This window comes from Bombyx mori, chromosome 21 (assembly GCF_030269925.1).
Source record: "Bombyx mori chromosome 21, ASM3026992v2".
Classification (NCBI taxonomy): domain Eukaryota; kingdom Metazoa; phylum Arthropoda; class Insecta; order Lepidoptera; family Bombycidae; genus Bombyx; species Bombyx mori.
The window spans coordinates 13,395,666-13,413,608 of record NC_085127.1 but is presented as its reverse complement, the minus strand read 5'-3'; the positions used below and the strand labels follow the sequence as shown (position 1 = coordinate 13,413,608).

The 17,943-nt window shown below is 39.3% G+C and overlaps 1 protein-coding gene across 2 annotated transcripts in view; it reads left to right on the top strand.

Moving 5' to 3' along the window:
* LOC101745688 (uncharacterized) overlaps positions 1-12,109 on the top strand; it is a 40,158-nt gene extending 28,049 nt beyond the window's left edge. For both annotated transcript variants that reach the window (XM_038018337.2, XM_038018336.2), the window contains 3 exons: positions 7,073-7,193; positions 7,582-7,760; positions 8,433-12,109. In XM_038018337.2, coding sequence (XP_037874265.1) covers positions 7,073-7,193; positions 7,582-7,760; positions 8,433-8,640 — 508 coding nt within the window. In that variant the 3' untranslated portion in view covers positions 8,641-12,109. The remainder of the gene's footprint in view (positions 1-7,072; positions 7,194-7,581; positions 7,761-8,432) is intronic.
* The last annotated feature ends 5,834 nt before the right edge of the window (positions 12,110-17,943 follow it).

The window sequence follows — 17,943 nt, the reverse complement described above, 5'->3', positions numbered from 1 at the left end:
GATGGATTGATAATGAACCAATGGACGAAATACTTTCTAGAGGCAATTGCAAATCATCCAAACGTTTACAATAATTATTGCCGAATAATAGAGCTTCGTAAAGATCCTCACGATTCTTTTTTTCAACACATTTACTTCTACATGATGTATATACATCATTTATACAATTTATACATTTTCTTGTATATACAAGATAAAATGTTTATTACAAACTTATAAATATTTTTTAATTATTGAATTAACATGGAAGTTAACAACTGTTTTTTTGATTTAATAATTATATAAATTATGAACATTATCATTGCGCTTCATAATTTTATTATGGCTTTACCTATTTCATCATAGCGTTGTGCTTAATAATTTCACCAGCAGATAACAAACACGTCTTCATAATACAATGCTGTATGTTTTCCAGAGGCACATCAATATTACGGTTTTACATAACAATAAAACCGATATTATGTGCCGAGAAGGAAAACATACAGCATTGCAGGAAGTTCTTCCTGGTGAAGACTATGAAGATCAAAGATGGCTGCGCTCCCTTTATACTTGCTGGCAGCACCTAGCGGCTAAAGATGGAACTAAATTGACTGTCTATGGTTGGACATAGACAAGGAATCTAAGCTAAGTACACACTGCTTCTTCATAATACAATGCTGTATGTTTTCCTTCTCGGCACATAATATCGGTTTTATTGTTATGTAAAACCGTAATATTATCTAATATCTTACCAACTCTAATTATATGATATTTTTCAGAATTTTACGGATGTCACTCAAGTCATGATGTGCAAAACTTGCAGAGCCAGTATCTTAAAAGGCAATATTCCCTTTTTAGCTACGTATAATGGTTTTAAATATCCACAAAGACCAGTGGATTTGCCGGAATTGGATATTATTGCTGAGAGACTTATTTCACCAAGGCTTCCGTTTATGCAAATACGTAGATTACGCCATTTCAATGGTCAATTTGCTATAACTGGCCAAATAATTAATGTGCCTGTCTCGGTTGATAATATGATAAAACTTTTACCAAGGCCGCTTGATGGAAATGAAGAAGACTATTGTATTAATGTTCATATTAAGAAGAAACTTATTCATAAAACAAGTTACCTTCACGGATTGGTTAAAGGTATTGTCATTAAAAAATGGTTGACGTATTTAATTGAAACACCTCTGTATAAGCACTTCCAAATTAAAGTGGATGATGCTTGGTTTACATCCAATGGTGAGAAAGTCATAATTGATTACACGGATACAGGAGGATCGAGTAGACAAGATGATGTGCAAGAGCTTCCATCCTCTGAAACAGCAAATCACACTCACTCTGTGGATTCTGACTCCATAGAAAAACGAATACACATCGATGATTTAAGTGAACATATTGTGATTGATGAAAGTCTGACTGCGCAACAGCAAACTCTCATGTGGAGTGAGGATAAATTTTTACAAATTGCTCCAGGTGAAAATAAAGTTCCAGAGAGTTTGTTATTTGACACATATGCAGAGGAATTATCATTTCCAGCCATTTACCTTGGGGAATTTCGTGTATTTCGAGAAGAAGCCAATGTAACGCCATTCATGATGGCAACAAGTGAATTACGTCGTTCAGACAGGAGAGGAGTACTTCCTAATAAGCTTCTTTACACGGCAATGAAAATAATGCGCTTAAGAGTTTGCAGTGCTCTGAAGATTGGATTCAAACACATCGGTAAGGATACCAATATAAGTAAAGAACGCGTATTATCTGATGATTACATAAATGCCTGTTTGGAAACAAATTTAGCTTTTATGAAGTCAATCCCTAATTCTGCAACTTATTGGTCTGCGCGAAAGCGAGATCTTTTTGCAATGATGCGCCAGTTGGGTAGGCCAACTATGTTTTTGACCATAAGCGCGAATGAAATTGGATGGCCAAACCTTCTAAGGATTTTACACAAATTGAAAAATCAGGGAGAAGAGTTAACCGATGAGCAAATTGAAGTGTTGAATTATTTTCAAAAGACAACTCTGATTAATGATGATGCCGTCACCTGCGCAATATATTTCAATAAATTGATTAATGTAATCATGCTTATATTGCAGTCAAAGAAGTTGAGTCCATTTGGTAAATATCGAGTGAGTCATTATTTCAAGCGGATTGAATTTCAACATAGAGGTAGCCCACACGCCCATATACTATTATGGTTAGATAATTCACCAAAAGATGCATTGGGGAACGACTACGAAGAAGCGATTGCATTAATTAATTCGCTTATTTCAGTGGATTCATCTGAAGCTTCCGGTCACATCAAACTTCAAACTCATAAACACACCTTCACGTGTTATAAAAACACTCGTACAAATAATCGGCAATGTCGTTTTGAAGCACCTTTTATGCCTATTCGCCAAACTACTATTCTCATCCCGCTAGACAAGGAGAATCCAGAGTTACAAAGACTTAAATCGCGGTATAAAAATATACGACAAAACTTAGAAAGTAATGACTACGAAAATATTGAACATTTTTATCAAGACAATTGCATAATATCAGATGATGACTACGTTAACATTTTACGAGCTGGGATAACTCGGCCTCGAGTATTTTTAAAACGGAGACCTTCAGAAAAATGGCATAATTGTTTTAATCCTTTTATTTTGAACGTGGTTGGGTCTAATATGGACTTCCAATTTATCACCGAAGAATATTCATGTGCTCAGTACGTTGTCGACTACATAAATAAGACTAACAGAGGAATCAGTAACTTACAACAAAAACTCGTCGAAATTATGAATGATAATCCTGACTTCGACATTATTGCTGCTACAAAGAAACTTAGCGTCAACGCGCTGAATACAATTGAAATGTCAAGCCAGGAAGCAGCGTGGTTTCTTTTGCGTGAACCCATGTCTAAAGCGTCAGTAGCTATTGAATATATTCCAACATACTGGCCACAACAGCGAGAAAGAATTCGAAAAACATTAAAAGAATTAGCGCAACTTGAAGATGATGATACAAATGTATGGAAGGAAAATTGGTTCGACAAGTACGAGAAAAGACCTGCTATAATTAATGATATCACTCTAGCTCAGTTTGTTTCGCGATATACTGTCAATGCTGCCGGAAATGTTAAAGAACGAAAAGTCCCAAAAGTTATAAGATTCCGAAATTATGATATGGGGAAAGAGTTAACAGAATACAAGAGGGAAATGGTTACGCTACATATGCCTTTCAGAATTGAAGAAACTGATGTTTTGAGTGATATGAAGTTTTTGCGCATCTATGATGAAAATGAAGATCTCATAATGGAGAGACGAAAAGAATTTGAATCTAATTTAGATATCGCAAAAACAATGGAAATTTGTGCACAATTATGTCGGGAAGAGACGGAGCTCAACGATGTGCAGGCAAATAACGATGACCAGAACAGGGCTAATGTCCAAGAAATTCTAGATCCATACCAACAGTTTCTTCAAGATCCAAACTCGGTTATTAACGATGATTTAGTATCAGCTTCAATGAATAAACTCGGAGCGATATGGAAAAAAAAAGACAACCTCATGGAGACTCCAGAGTTTCTTGAGCTCATGAGAAGAACTAACGAGAAGCAATTCGAGCTGGCTCAACACATAATATGGTTATTGACTTCAAAAAACCCAATGCCGTTACAACTATTTTTGACTGGTCCTGCTGGATGTGGGAAAACTTTTCTCATCAGACTGATTATGGAAATTTGTAATAGATTCACAGATACAGATGGCTACTGCAATGCTTATCTTGTATGTGCATCCACTGGAAAAGCTGCGGTTGCTATTGGAGGTACAACTGTTCACACCGCTTTCAAAATTACTCTATCCAGTTTTCAAATACCTTTATCTAACGAAGTCAAGGGCTTGTACAGATGTTTATTCAAGTATGTAAAGATGATACTTATTGATGAAGTCAGTATGATAGGAGCAGAAATGTTAGAACGTATAGATTTGAGGTTGAAAGAAATAACCGGAAATTATGATACCTCTTTCGGTGGATTACATATTATTTTTATTGGTGATTTGAGACAATTGCCTCCAGTTAGAGCCACACCAATTTGGAAACAAAAAATTCAACGGATTGATGGTCAGCAGTTATGGAGAGGAATTAGTTTTTACGAGTTGACAGAAGTTATGCGCCAAGAAAATGCTCAATTTTCTTCATTATTGACAAAAATTGGTAATGGAAATCAATTAGATGAAGAGACCAGTTGCAACTAATTGAATCAAGATTTTGTTCAGAAGGGGAAGCGGAGCAACGTTGTCCTGGAGGAATTCGATTATTTAATGACAACCATTCAGTTGATGCGTACAACTTGAAAGTGTTGAGTTCATCTGATGAAATATCAAATTCAGTTGCTGATGATGAATTTTTGGGGTGTGAAAATGATCGCGAAAAGCAAAGAGTTGCTAGAGAAAAGTTGTACAAACTTAGTACAATTGACACGGGAGGATTACCTTATGAAATTATTTTTGCTCCAGATAAACCCTACATGATAACGACCAATATTGATGTTGCTGACGGATTAGCCAATGGAGCGGTAGGCAAATTGATCCATGTTGAATTAGGTGTTGATGATAGAATTTTAAGAGTTTGGCTTCATTTTCCTAACGGCGTCGGTGTTAAAGCTCGAGCAAAAACAGCTGGATATGCGAATTCAAAAGGAATTGATAATACAGCGGTTCCTATCAATCGTAGAACTGCAACAATTCCTCTCAACCGGAACAAATCAATTCATGTCAAAAGAAATCATTTTCCGTTAAAACCAGCTTGCTCCTTAACCATTCATAAATCTCAAGGTGGAACTTTTGATGAAATAGTTTACAAGTACAGCAAAGCTCACTCACAGTCTTTAGTTTACGTAGCTTTATCTAGGGTTACGAGTCAACAAGGACTTTACATTGTATCTAGTGAAGATCAACGTTTTCACCATGGCAGACGTGAAAATCAAGCGATGCTTTTGTTACGAAACGAGTTTACTCGGCTTTCTACTGTCCATCTTAATACAATCGATCGAGTTATACTCGAAAAGATTAATGAAGGGAATATCATTGTTTTTTCTCTAAACTGCCAAAGTCTCCGGGCACATGCATGTAATCTTCGTGGCAACATAATACGAAAATCACATGTTTTAATGTTATCAGAAACTTGGCTTTCTAACAACGAACAGGTTGAAGTTGGAAATTTTAATCTCATCACACAATATAGGCGACCAAACATAAAGCGTGGAGGAGGGGTCTGCATTTATCACAATACTGACGATTCACAGCGGGAGTGTGCGGTCAATAGTGATACTCAATTGAGAAGAGGTCCCCAGCACACAAGTCTAACTAAATCTGCTGTAGGAGATATATGCGCCGCAAGATACACTACATCCAGCGGTAGAGAAATTATTATGGTGACTGTTTATATTTCGGTCAATACGAATGTTACTGATATAATAGATTTTCTCCACGAAGCATTGCTAGTATACACAGAAGGGGGTTCGAAACTATTAAGAAAACGCTATCATGAACTTCCGCTTATACTTGGTGGAGATTTTAATATTGACTTTAATAAAGAAGATGGTTTCCGGTTGATACAATTCCTTAAAGACGAATTAAACTTAGATTTAATTTCTGGAAGAACACTAGGAACAACTAGATATGATACCACTATTGATGCGATGTTTTCGCGATTTATTACACATATATCGTCCGACGTCCATGTATCGTATTTTAGTTACCACAAACCGATCGTCTCAGTATTCAATGATGTTGATATTGTTCCTGGAATAAATACACCGCAAGGTGATGTAAATAGTGAATAAAATCAATCTTGCTCAACATTCTATTATATTAAATTATTATTGTTTATATTTTTTTTCATGGCTTCCTTATGTATGTCAAAAAATTTATTGTATAATTAATAGAATAAAAATCTACCGTGCATAATCTAAGTATCATCAAAAATGCATTCATTTATACCCGTATTCCCTTATCTATTTATTTATTTTATAATCGTTCTTGAGGAGTAAACTCCAGTCGTGCGTCGGAGCGGACACACACACTTTTTTGTTTTTTGTTTGTGCTGTTTCTGTCGTATTTAATTTTTATTTTGTTGAAATTTTTTTTGAGTTAATTACATTTTGTAATTGAGTAAAATTTTTTTAAGCTTTGGTGAGATGTTGCTGACAAAATAAGACGTAGACAAGGGCCGAATGAAAGCTTACGTATTACGATAATGGAATTTGTGGAGGTGATTTCTGATAGAGATGTTCTGTAGTAGTCTTATAAATATAAATTTATTGTCATTAGCATTATTGCCCCTTGCTATGTCTTGGGATTCCTAAAATGTGTCTAAAGGCGTATTCCCATCGCCACAAGATTATTTTTCTGTGTTTGGAACTGCCTAAGTGTCTTCAGAAAGTCCCCTAACGGTTTCCATTCTTCCGTTCCATTCTTCACAAATTTTCAATATTTGGTATATACATTCGGAGTTGAGGAGGAAGCGTAAGGGAGTTAGTTTCTCACTAGCCGACAGCACCCGTTTCCAAGCAGTTGTTGCAAACTGACCAGTGAAAAGTTTGGGAAACATTGGTTTTCTTTTCCCCAATCTTAAGTCGTCAAAAGGTTGACATTTTACCCATCATAGACTGTTTATATATAGTAGTGGTTTTGCTTTATAAATTTAAAGATAAAATTTAAGCATATTAGTCTTTAGACCCCATAGCACACGGACGCTTAGTTTAGGGCCAGATTGACAAGTCTTATTTGTTCCCGATTGCTTGTTCATTCCAGAATTCCGGTTCCACTTCTTCCAGTGTTCTAGCTGTCAAGACGTATATATCAGAGATCTAAGAAATAAATAACACTTGAATGAATGTAAATTATAAAAAAAAGTTCAAACAAAAAAAAAAGAAAAAAAACAAAAAGAAAAAAAAAAGATTAGAAAAAAAGTGAAGCCTTAATTAATCAAAACGTCAGTAATATATACATGGCTATTGAAAATTGAGCCATGTGTGAGCCGTTCGGGTTTAATTTATTATTTTATCTAAGAATTGTTTTTGTTTGTTTGTTTACAGCGTGCCTCCGCAAGTGACCGGCACGATGAATGGCCACTCAACCTCTCACTCCGTGGACACTCGCAAAAGGCTTACACCGATACCAGACATCAACACTACTGGCAACCATACGCCGTATAAGGTACGGAAGCAGACACTTTTTATTTTAAATTATAACACAAGCAATAGATTTTTGACTATAAAGTAATACTTGGCCAAATGAATAATAATAAAAATTCGAACAAACACACACACACACAGCCACACGCGCGCACACCCACACACTCACACACACCCACACACACACGCATGGACGCACGCACGCACACACGCACACACACACGCGCACACACAACGATCACGTGTCTAATGAGGATTGCACAATGATTGCATAATTTTAATTTCTAGATCATCTCAATACGTTTTACTTTTCAGTCATTTACATTAAGCACTCCCTGTCGCATTATCTCTGTTTAAAGAAAATTATTATTTTATTAGTTGGTAATAAATTGGTATGAGTTGTTATTTAGGTACAAAAGGCGTTAGTGGAAAACACAATGGTGCCTTGCATCAATTCGAAGCCCTACCAGTACACGGAGCTGCTGATGACCCTGCCGGACCTCGCCAGCCACTTCTTCCCGCGCGTCTCGCTCACCACCTGCCGCGCCATGCTCGACGCGCTCGGACTCATTCTCTACCGGCCTAACTCGTGAGTGTACTCTGTCGTGCTCATATGACGACCAGTAGACTATAGGTGATCCTATAGATACGTCGCTCAAATTAGGTCGTATCTATCGATGCGACTAACTTGCAGTCGGCATCACTTTTAAATGAGGCCATCAGCGCAAAAGTGGCCTAAGCTTACCATAGTTACTATGGAGGCAATTAGGTTTGAATTTTCATAAATTTGAATTTGAGTAAGCAAAAACATTACGCGCAAAAATAATGTTTACAAAGCTATCTGTTATCTGGGTGAAAAGTTAGGCTGGTTTTGCATCAAAATTTCTCATATTTTAAATAAATTCGAATATACATCATATAAGCTTGAATATAAAAAAATTGCGGGTTAGGCCACTTTTACGCTCAGGGGAGTCGTTTAGTGGGTGGGTCCTAAAATCCTTGGGCCCGCGGTCTGCTCACAACACCATGCAGATCGTTGAGTCTCACATACCCCGCGCGCCCCTTTTGCGCGGGGACCTCGTAGGAGGTTCGGCCCTCTACCCGAAAAAAAAAAAAAAAAAAAAAAAAAGGCCACTTTTACGCTGATGGCCTCAAATAAACTACATAATTTTGATATTATAAATAAATCAATATGTAATACTAACACATATTCGCAGAAATTTAGAAGAGAGGATCGAATAAAAGTGGAATCTAATTTCAGAACCCAACTTCAAGTTCTGCGCAACTCTGGCAAGTGCAAGTCGGCGGCCGCCGGCGAGAACGGGATGGCGTTGGTTCAGGTCCGTGACGTCATGCATCACATGCTGCAGTTCAAGTACATGCTGCGCTCCGGGCTCGGGGACGACCCGGCCGCCCACCCGCCCCCCGCGCACCTGCACCCCCACGCCAAGCGCGCCAGGGCCAACTGAGACACCGCCCTCCTGGCTCAAGCTGCTAATCAATACAGCCAGCCTGAAGAATGTGAGTGATTATGTGGAGGTGTTGGAGCTTGCTGCCGATCTGATGCTGTGCTGGTGTTTGAAGATGCACTTTGCAACGCTGAACTTTCAGTGCGTCAACTCTGTAACTACAATGACTTACAACGCAAGTTAATAACCGGTAATGGCCGTTGTAACTATACTGAGACCTCAGAACTTATATCTCAAGGTGGGTGGCGCATTTGCGTTGTAAATGTCTATGGGCTCCAGTAACCACTTAACACCAGGTGGCTTGTGAGCCCGTCCTCCCATCCAAGCAATAAAAAAAAATAAAAAAATCTATAATTGGTACACATTAAATGCAAATTATCTAAATGCTGAAGATCGAGCTGCTTGTCGGAATATCGTCTACAGAGCAGTGCGGCATGGAGGTCACCATCCTCAGAACTATTGACAGCTTTGATAAGAAAATGAGGGAGGGAAGTGGATATGTGCAAATGCAGATAGCAGACTGCGCCCTAAAGAAGTCACCGGTCATATTTAACCTTACAATTGATAATATGCTTTAGACATGACAAAATGAAAAAAATTTTCATTATTTCACAAATCACAGCAGTAGATATCTGAAAGTGAACTAAAAACATGAAGTAAGACTCGGCTAAAAACACCAGTGGTTCAAGATTACAGCATGCAATGTTATCACATTAAATTTGACTAGTTAATTTCTAGCAGACATTGCTTTGACTGTCGCTAATTATTTGCCACCCATTTTTTCAGTCGACACTATCGCCCCTTGACAATACTCTGCCAGAAACATATTCTGTCTTGCTAACAACAACATTACAGAGTTTCAACTATATTGGAGGAAGGACTCGTAAACGAGTAGGTCATTAATATCCTTATTAATTTCCATAAATTGATAGCTTTTTGTTTTAAATTGTTATTGATGCATGAATATTTGAAACAAATGAGCCAAAAGTCAACTTTAAAAATGACTGATAAATTAAATGTATCTACCAAGCATTAACAACAGTAGTGCCAATGATATAATTACTGTTGTGAGTATTCTGAAATCCATTTTTATCACACTATTACTTATCATTAAAGATTTGAGTCTAACTTATGAATTTAGTTGAAATATATCACAAAAATTTTACCAAGCGCAAACACAACGGCAAGGGAGGGCTTGAAAAATGAGTTGATAACACAGTAATTTTATATAGTAACAAAATCAAGTAAAACTTGAGTCGACATTGACAACGTGAAGAAATTAGGATGAGTACCATTTCATCTTGGCTTTGAACGATTATTAAATCTAGCAAAGAGAATTTTTAAATATGTAATCATTACTCAGAGTTCCGTGTACATTTGTAATGGACAAAATTTTATAAATGTAAGTGTATTTATTTATGAACTGAAAAGTGAAGCAATATAGTATTGTGCCAGTGATTATATTTAAAAGGAGACTATATCTATACTATCTATCACAAAGTGTATATTTGAATTGTCAATTTATTGTGTGTTGTAAAAATTGTAACATATTGTAAATGAGAAGATCTAATATTAAAAAAAATGGTCTTATTGTACTATTTAATATAGAAGACTGAGAATTTTTTCACTTTTAATTTTGTAAAAGCTTTTTTTGCCAACGGGATGCGAATTGTTAAAAAACTATGTGTGATTATTTAATGTTCCAATTACATTTTATTACAATTTTTTTTTGTATACGACAAATGTAAATATTTATATAGGGATCTGCACTCGGCAGTTTTAGTATTTGTATTGTAAAACGGTTTTGTATAAAGTAATGCATCCCGGATGTGAGTTTCATTTTTGGTTGTGTTCGAAATGATTTTTAATTTTGTTAAACCTGGTAGATTTAGTTATTGTTAATAATTTCATTCCAAGTTTATTAAATGAATTTTATGAACGCTTCCAAAAAGGAAGTTTACGTGGGTTTCTACTATGTTAGATAATTAATTATACAATTACTTCGATGAAGGATTTAACGCTTTAATTGCATTTTTAAAACGCTTAAAAATTACTTAAAACATCACAAAATACCATACGCTTGGTCACACATGATAAGAGTCCGAGAAACTTACATTAACCTATTATTATTTTTTTTAACTAATTTTTTGCCCAAATTGAGGCATCGTTAAAATTGCCTGTGCGTTATTTATACTTGAAGAATTTGGTATGATTTTAAACACTTAATAAGTTAGTCTATTCCATCTCTCAAGGTGAATAGTTGAAAAACTTGAAAGTAAAATACGACTAGCTTATTGAGTATTGAGACTTGACGATCGTGTGATTCATGTGATCATGTGATTCGAGTCAATAATTTTTACTAAATTATTCTAGTTGAGAAGACATTTTCATCTTTGTCTAAATGTCATTGTGAAATTAAAATTTTGTTTTAGAATGTATGTGCAATTGAAATATTAGTTCATTAAAAATAATTGTTAAAAGACAGTCCCTTGTCAATGTTTCATTGGAAAGGGCAGGAAAACTAAAAATATATTGAAATGTAAAACACAATGTTTTTTTTTTTCGAATGCTGATTGGTTGATTAGAGAAAGCATTATTGTACGTATTATTACATTGAAGTGGTTAAAATGTTCCTTGAAATCGGTACATTATAGACACTTAGCGGGCCCGGCAGAGTTCATTTTCTGATCAAGTGTTCCAATTCCAGCGCCACCAGCTAGGTCCACATTTCAAACCATCCCAGGGCCCAACCAGAAGCGAAAAAAATGTTGAGGTGTTTTGAAAAAAAAAATGTTAAACACTTACAGATGAATTGTCTATTTCTAATTTATGTCTAAATTGTCTATTTATGTAGGGTTTTAAATGTGTAAACATTTAAAACCCAACAATAAAAAAAAAATGTTTTGGTAATGTATGTATCTACCTAATTGATGTTATTACATTTCAATGTTTCGCAAAATTTGTAAGATAACAAATATATTTACATTGAGAAAGTCTGTTCCTATAGTTAATAATTTTTAATTTAGCAAGGATAGAAAAAATCTTTTCAGTTACATATCTTAATTTATTATCGTTTTGACAATAAAACAACAAATATAAATGTAGTATACTGATATTTTTACTCCACAAGCTGGCCTCAGTTTTATTTCCTAAAAGGATGCATTCAGGTTCAGAACCTACATTAAGGCTCCTCTTTAATAGCAACCTGTAATTTCAGAAAAACCGATGCCCGTTGATTCTTTCAACTACAATGTGTAAAAAATTATATTTACGTAAAAATCTAAGTAACGGGATAATTTTTAGTGGAAAGCCGTGTATAATGTACGCTAAATTATTTAAAAATAATAATATTTTAGTATCTTGTAAGCCTTGTATGCCTGGTGATGTAAGGGCGCAGGAGAATGCTGTTACAAACTTAATGTTTGTCAACAAAGGATTATGTATTTAAATAAAAGGAATACTTTGTAAACATGTGTTTTAATCTGTTGTTTTTTTTTGTTTATTCAGTTTGCCCTTTGTCCTGGGTGCTTAATGTACCTATATGTGTAGGTACGCAAACCTATATAGGTATTATAACGGAACGTAATTTCCGAACGTGCGATACCGCCCCCGCCGCCGCCTTACCGCCCGCTGAGACAGAGCTCTCTGAGCGCGAAAACACACGCCCTCAGCGCGCGCGACGACGACCAGTAAGATATTGCGAGTCTTAGTGTAACTGTACGATTCTCAACTCATTTTGTATTTTATTTTAGTTATTGTGTCGCTTTTATATTAAAACCTCATACCAAATCGGTGTAAACATTATTTCTATATCATCTTCGCCAACAGCCCGGAACAACGAACTCACGAAAACTCACAAAAGCCCGCCAGTCGGACTTGTAGTGTTAAAAATGGCGCCCGAACGTTTAGCTGTGAAGTGATATTTATATGAAATTATTGTGCCTACATGAACGATTTGTGTTTTCCTGACTTTACCGACTAAACCGTCGTCAAATAATGCCGCCAAAGAAGATGCCGAATTCCGAGGAGCGCGACGCGAGAGCCGCGTCGCCGCCCCACGCGCCGTCGAGTGACGCGCCGCCCGCCAGTGTTTGCTTCCGCTCGGAAGACATCACCATGCTGATCGACACCCTTCAACGAACGCAGCTAGACGCGTTCCGGGAGCTGTTAGATAGCGTCAGGCAGTCGGCGACTCCTACATTCGACCATCGGCCCGCCAACAACTTCAGCCGCTGCAAATCTGTATTCAGCGGACGCGCAGACGAGTCAGTAGAAGGTTTTATCGACGCAATAGAATCGTACAGAGACGCCGCCAATGTTCCCGATGACGTAGCCGTAAAAGGCATCTCCATGTTGCTTACACACACCGCCGCTACCTGGTGGCAGGGTATCAAGCATCAAGTTTCTACATGGGAAGACGTTGCGCCATTTTGAGAAGGCGGCACGACATGAGAACCCTCTCATCGTAGCCGCTGGAAATTACATACCCGACCCAGTAGACCGAATGGTAAACCGTCGACGTCGCCCAAAGCACGTCATTACGGATCCTCCTGATCCATTAACGGTGCTTTTAGGCACCACAAGCACCGGTCACCGTCCTCGTCGAACCCGTCGCTTGCGACGAAGGGCTCGACGAGCGAACTAACCCATAGACACAGCCCACTGAGTTTCTCGCCGGATCTTCTCAGTGGGTCGCGTTTCCGATCCGGTGGTAGATTCTGCGAAGCACTGCTCTTGCTAGGGTCAGTGTTAGCAACTCTCCGGTTGAGCCCCGCGAGCTCACCTACTAACGTTAGGGTGAAGCTGAAATAGCCTCTCAAGGCTATCAGCATAGGTAGGGAAAAAAAAAAAAAAAAAAAAAAAAAAAAGGGAAGACGTCATCTCAAACCTACGAAGTGCTTTTGGTGATCGCCGCCCACCTCACAGAATTTATGTCGACCTATTCGCAGACGGCCAGCAGCCTATGGAGAAAACCGACCTGTTTGTCGCCAGGGCTCGAGCACTCCTCGCGAAGCTACCTCGAGGCGACCTATGTGAAAAAGTGGAGCTTGATATGATATACGGATTACTGCATCATAAAATTCGTAAACGCCTTCGTAGAGAGGAAATCACCAGTTTCAATGTTCTCCTGCAAAAAGCACGAAGTATTGAGGATTCTACGAAAGAAGCGCATACTTCAAACGCCGTCGCCGAGACATCAAAGGGTGCCGCCGCCGCCGCCCGCGCTCGACTCGAGCCGCCGCGGCCTGCAACGCAGCGTGTACCTACGGCCGCTGTAGAAGTTTCCCCGCGCCAACGTTCGTCAGGCGATAACGCCGATGCCACTCCGACCGCCGAAAAACCCGAGAAACGTCGATACTGTGTTTATTGTAAAAGTTACGGTCATACGCGTGATCAGTGTCGTAAATTGTTATTAAAACAAACCGCGAATGACAGTAACGATAACGTAGTTAGTAAAGTAAATAATATTAAATGTTACGGTTGCGGCGCGAGCGGAGTCATACGTTCTAATTGTTCCAAATGTAGTTCAAATTTTAGCGCGGTCGATTTTATTCAAATACCGCGAACGCGATCGCGAAGTACAACGACCGCTGAGACATCAGCTGTTGGTAAGTCGTCCGCCCAGGTGAGTAATTTGGCAAGTTTACCTATGGGTTTTACTGGGGCTGTACCTGACTTGTGTTTATCCAGTAGTGTTCATACTGAGCGCCCAAATTATGTTAATTCATCGCTACACACTGCTCAGCCAAGTTTGGTATCATGTAATAATGTAAGTGCACCCCCCGTAAATAATAATTTTGCCCGTAAATATAATGTAAACTCGTCCCATAAACGTGTTGATAAACAAATTGTTTCAAATTTGCCGCGTTCCGATGATACGCCTTTGTTTACATACTTATCTCGTCCTGTTAAGCAGGGGGAGTGTTTTAACCGCACTCATGTACCTAGCGAATTGAAATCAGTATCTCCTAGGGAATTTTGTGTTAATCAGTGCGTCGTAAATAATAGACATAAATGGAAAACGAAACGTTCTCGTCAGTGTCCATCACGTGGTCCGTTACCAACTAGGGCGACCATGATTTTTTCAGGACAAAACCAGAAATTCGATAATAAAAGTAGGGTGACCAAAATTTTTTCAGGACACAACCTGGAAAGTTGTGCACCGGTTAAAGGGACCACAAATTTTAATTGTGATAGTTTTGTCACCTTTTCGTCTGTAACTTCTTCGCAAAATGGCAACGCGCGACGACCTATTTTAGGTATAGAGATTTTAGGAATCCGAGGTAGGGGTTTAATCGACACCGCAGCCAAGCGAACTGTTGCCGGTTCTTCACTCTACGCCCTACTGCAACAGCATAATCAACCTTTTGTGCGTAGTTCTATGCGTGTTAAGCTCGCCGATGGTTCAATGCAAACACGACAAATGCTGACAACGACACTTGATGTAAAATTATTACCGGGTAAAGTTATTCCCGTGGAATTTGTCGTATTTCCGGACGCCCAGGATAATGACACATTATTGGGTGTACACTTTTTAGTAGCAGCTGGTTTAGCCATCGACTTCCATACTTCGACATGGCGCTACCATGGTTCTGAACGAGTTTTTCCATTGGAGTTCGAGTACCCCAGTGACCTCACGCCTTGTTCTGCTGCTGATTTCTTAAGAGAAGACGAGGGAACTATGCTGTGTCCTCCAGAGCGTTAACCGCCTAGCTTCTCTTCTGCAGTGCAACGAGGATGTCTTCAGACCAGGGGGAGCCCCAATGCCTTACGCTGAACATCATCAGGATGATAGGAAGTAGCAAACCGACAAAATTCAGTTATCTGGTCCCAGATACCAAGTAGGTGATCTAGTCCTTCTCTCAACGCACTTGTTAAGTGATGCCGCCAAAGGTAGAACGAAGAAGTTCATGCCTAAGCGTGACGGACCCTACCAGATTAGTAATATCGTTAGTCCTACTACCTATGAGGTTACTGATTTGGATTCGCAGGTTTTAGGGAAATTTCATGCTTCTCATTTGAAGCCGTATCGTAATCAAACCGGTCAGGTCTCAGCTCCAGTACAGCCTCGACGCCTGCGTGGACGGCCCCGTCTTGTTGTTTCTGCCGAGCCACTAACGAGGCGTTCTAGTGACTCGGAGGGGGAGGATATAACGGAACGTAATTTCCGAACGTGCGATACCGCCCCCGCCGCCGCCTTACCGCCCGCTGAGACAGAGCTCTCTGAGCGCGAAAACACACGCCCTCAGCGCGCGCGACGACGACCAGTAAGATATTGCGAGTCTTAGTGTAACTGTACGATTCTCAACTCATTTTGTATTTTATTTTAGTTATTGTGTCGCTTTTATATTAAAACCTCATACCAAATCGGTGTAAACATTATTTCTATATCATCTTCGCCAACAGCCCGGAACAACGAACTCACGAAAACTCACAAAAGCCCGCCAGTCGGACTTGTAGTGTTAAAGTATGTATATCAGCCTTTGGTTCCCATAGTACAGGGAATTCTAGTTTGGCGCTAGATGACTGAATTGTCCATACTTACTATAATTATTGAAATGAACAGCAATGACTACTTTCCATCAGGTGCCCCGTATGTCTGCCTACAAAGGCAGTAAGAAAAATACGGCTGTCCCGCTTTTCAAACTGAAATGCATGACTACTTCGCTGCAGAAATAGAATGAAAATGATTTTAATTCGAGTAGGCCTTGGCAAACTAAACTCGCCCCTACTTAATGTCTAGCCTGAGGGGCTATTTCAGCTCTTCACGGGTTCAACCTGACAGAATTGCTAACGCTGACCGTAGCAAGAGCAGTGCTTCGCTGATCGTATCACGGTTGGCACTGGAGTCCGCTGGGATGAACCTTTTAAGGCTGCTATGCTGGCTTGCTGTTGGACCATTGTTGAAGGCTTTGCCTTAACTGTGAAAGTGCGAGTACTGTGGTAGTAGAAGTTCATGATGATAACGTAGTGTGGAGGCTGCAATTGTTCCGTAGGTCACCAGTTTGGGGGTAACGAAAAAGGGGAAGAACTTCCACCGAGCCGGTGAAATTGCTCGACTGACTGACGGTCCAAAAGGTGTTGCTTAAAACTTCTATTTACAGGGTGTCCCAGAAGGTATCCATAACCAGGCATTTACGATAGCTCAGGGTGTGTGGGAAAATTAAATAAAGTCGCTAAGCCTTCCAAGAAGTCCAGTGAAGTTTCAGTAAATTTTCCACGTCCTTACGGATTCATCAAATCCCATAAACATTGCATGAGACGCCATTAGCTCTAGCACTAAGAACAGGCTTAGGGACCCCGGTAACCGTGCTCGTCGAACTCAGCAAAGAGTTCGACGTGCAACCTATTCTAAACATCAGCCCGCTTAGTTTCTCGCCGGATCTTTACAGGAAGTCGCGATAACGATCCGGTATGTATATTCATTAGCGAAGCAGCTTCTCTTAAGGTGTTAGGTCTCCTCTGGAGGTGCTCGGGTAGCTGTTAGCAAATCCCACCACTCCTGGCTGAGCCCTTGCTCGCCCACCTGCCTTGGTGAAACTGGAAAGGCCTCCAGGCCACAAAAAACCCCTCAATCATAAAAAAGTAAATTTTCACCATTTTGGACATAATTCTATTTCATTTCATCTCATTTAATTCCATTTCGTCTCCCGTTTCATCTTGATTGATTATAATTTTAGATACATCAAATTCTTTTCATTCTGAGTATATATCTATAGGTACATATAAATAAAATTGGAGTGTCTGTTTGTAATATTGAAGGGGTTGTAAGGGGCATGGAACTAACATCTTTACCATCTACAATGTCAACCTCACCTGCTCGTGGTACACCCTGCTGACCAACGGACGAGGCTCTGGCGACCGAAACTCTGGCGGGATAACCAGACAACCACTATGTACAGGAGGAAATAACTGTACCCGGACACATCACCTATCTGGGGGTTTCCCTACTTCAAGCGGGGTAGGTTTTGGTATGTCAGATGGCAATCGGTACCTTTTAATAAACCCAAAAAACTCGCCAAATTTTAGTAAGCAAATGGACAGGTTACATAATACGTTTGGGATAACGGATAGGGCGTCGCCGCGAAACGACGCGCAGAAATATCGCCCTACATCTGCGAACAGTATACTAGGGCTACCGAGTCATGGACGGGCTCGGCTAATGAAGTTAGTCCCAAATTGTAGCCTGAAATTCCGCCCCATACATAAGAACAGGCCTGTTCTTATGTATGGCAGCGAAACATGGGCGGCAACCAAAAGGAACGTACATACCATTCAAGTTGCTGAAATGAAAATGCTGAG